General features: G+C 41.4%; 1 protein-coding gene across 2 annotated transcripts in view; it reads right to left on the bottom strand.

Annotated features, from left to right (window-relative positions):
- The window catches only part of LOC116694550 (anoctamin-1), a 44,331-nt gene that overhangs the window by 33,502 nt on the left and 8,647 nt on the right, over nt 1–2,182 (bottom strand). For both annotated transcript variants that reach the window (XM_032524300.1, XM_032524301.1), the window contains exon 2: nt 623–1,015. In XM_032524300.1, the coding sequence (XP_032380191.1) occupies nt 623–1,015 (393 nt within the window). The remainder of the gene's footprint in view (nt 1–622; nt 1,016–2,182) is intronic.

The raw sequence follows: 2,182 nt of genomic DNA, 5'->3' as shown, positions 1-2,182 counted from the left end.
GTCAGACACTTAGAACATTAATCTGAGTCTGTCAGCGGCAAAACGAGCACTTTGTGAAAGTAAATACAAGCTGGACAATTGTCCTATTAACTTACGTTGTAGCTTGCTTAATACCGGACCAATCTCAAAGATTGTTGTCACTTAGACACAAAAATAGAACATAGGACAATAGAATTCAGTTAGAAAAAAAAAACAGTAGTTACCCTTTAAAAAATTATAAAAAGATAGGTTTTTGAGTAAGAGCAAACATTGCAACACCGACCAAGAACGTTGTTGAAGGAATGAAAGAGGGATGCTGTGTTCACAAGGTCCAACAAGTGGATAACTTCTAAATTAAAATCTTATTTTGCACGGCTGTTTGTTAACAGGAACATTGGTGGAACAATCTTTTATTATCCATGTAAACAGCTTAGTTGGAATAGGAGCAAAACCAGAATGTGTTAGCATGTTAACAAGGTCAGTGTTTCCTACTTTGCTACACTGACTGTGTGACCTTCGCAAATGGATGGTCTTTCATGCAGAAACATTTCTGTACAGTAGTTTCCAGATACTATCAGGAATAGATTTAGGTGGGGTTGAGAGTGTGCCTAAAAAGAATAAATGGATAAAGATATGAACTCACATCCTCATCTTTCTCCAGCTCCAGCCCCATGTCTCTCAGTTTCCCTTCAAACTCCTTCCTCCTGAACACCTTGTGATCCTCCTGACCATTGAAGGTCTCTCCAGGACAGCCCAGCTCCACGTCGGCCACCGGTGCTGACGGCAGGGACGACGAGTCTCTCGCCCTTTGTGCTTGGTGATGTCGGAAATGTTCGCCAAAGCTCTGGGGGCCCCGGCGTAGGCTGCGGGCGACAGCGTTTTCAGTGAGCAGGTGCGATGGCTGTCGGCCAGAGCGGCCCCCGGCCGGCTTCTTCACGTGGTAGGTGAGGATGTAGTCGACCCGCCGCTGACCGTCCTGGAAGTAGAGGCCGTGCTGGCAGAGGGTGTTCTCCTCGGGGGTTAGAGCCTTCAGCAGCTGCAGGATGCACATGGGGACAGAGAGGGATGAGAGAGGAAGATGTTTTTTCATGAGCAGTTTTCAGTTCTGATCTGTTATGTTATTTGGATGTAGGATTTAGAGAATAAAGTCATCTTTCCACCTGGCTTAGTTAGCAGGTGATATAGCACAGCCATGACCAAAATGGAATAATAATGAATAAAATAATAATAAAAATGTATTGAGTTCTGAGTTTAAAGTCAAAATTCTAAGAAAAAAAGTCAGAATTCTGACTTCTGGCTATTGTTGTTGTTTTTATAATTCACAACTTAAATAGATGAATTGAGAAAAAAGTCATTCAAGTCTGAATTTTGTCAAAAAGTCAGTATTCAGAATTTAATATTCAGTTGTAGTCAGTATTTTTTCACATGTGGCTCTAATTCTCTTTCATCATCATTTCAAGACTTTCCATAATTTTGCTTATAGTTGATTGACAGCTAGGCCACTGATTGGCAAATAGTCCACACCATAGTAATTGGGGAGGTGGTAAAAATATATAAAGGGAAAGTTTGGAGTCCTTGCTTTCATTGGGACCAAATGGTTATTTTAACCATCTTGTATCATCATATTTCATCTCATTTAAGAATTCATCAGTACTATTGCATTAGGCTACAACATGTATTTATTTTAAATGTTTTTATTGCTAATATTTCAGTTTACAGGTCAAAGGAAATCAAGCTGCCCCTGCGTCACTAGGTCACCAAGAGTTCCCTGGACAGATGCCCTGAAACCTCGACTGTCCCGGGCAGGCCAAGAGAGAGGTGAAGCCCTTTAGTAATGAGTTACTTTGCCAAATGAAGCGTTGTCAATACCAAGATGTCATCTCCTGTATGAAAGGGCTAATGTATATGTTCAACTCATCCCCCAAGACTTTCCACATCTCCTATCTACTACTTTCCATCAAGGACAATTAGCAAAAGACAGGGGGTTGATACGACAGTGTCTGTTCACTGTTGTAATAAAAAAACACAATTGAACACTTATTAGAATGGGAATGACATCCTGCTAAAGCTTCCCAGCCAGACTCAAACCAGGGACCCTAGATCACCTGGGGTACAGAATACTTGGAGCACGGAGCTAGCGGCAGAATTGAGCGAAAATGTGATAAATTATGGACGTCAAGTGGATAAATCTTGGATGTAACAG

Source organism: Etheostoma spectabile, chromosome 8 (assembly GCF_008692095.1).
Source record: "Etheostoma spectabile isolate EspeVRDwgs_2016 chromosome 8, UIUC_Espe_1.0, whole genome shotgun sequence".
In the NCBI taxonomy this organism is placed as follows: domain Eukaryota; kingdom Metazoa; phylum Chordata; class Actinopteri; order Perciformes; family Percidae; genus Etheostoma; species Etheostoma spectabile.
The sequence above is the reverse complement of the archived record's forward strand: the minus strand, read 5'-3'. Positions and strand labels throughout refer to the sequence as shown.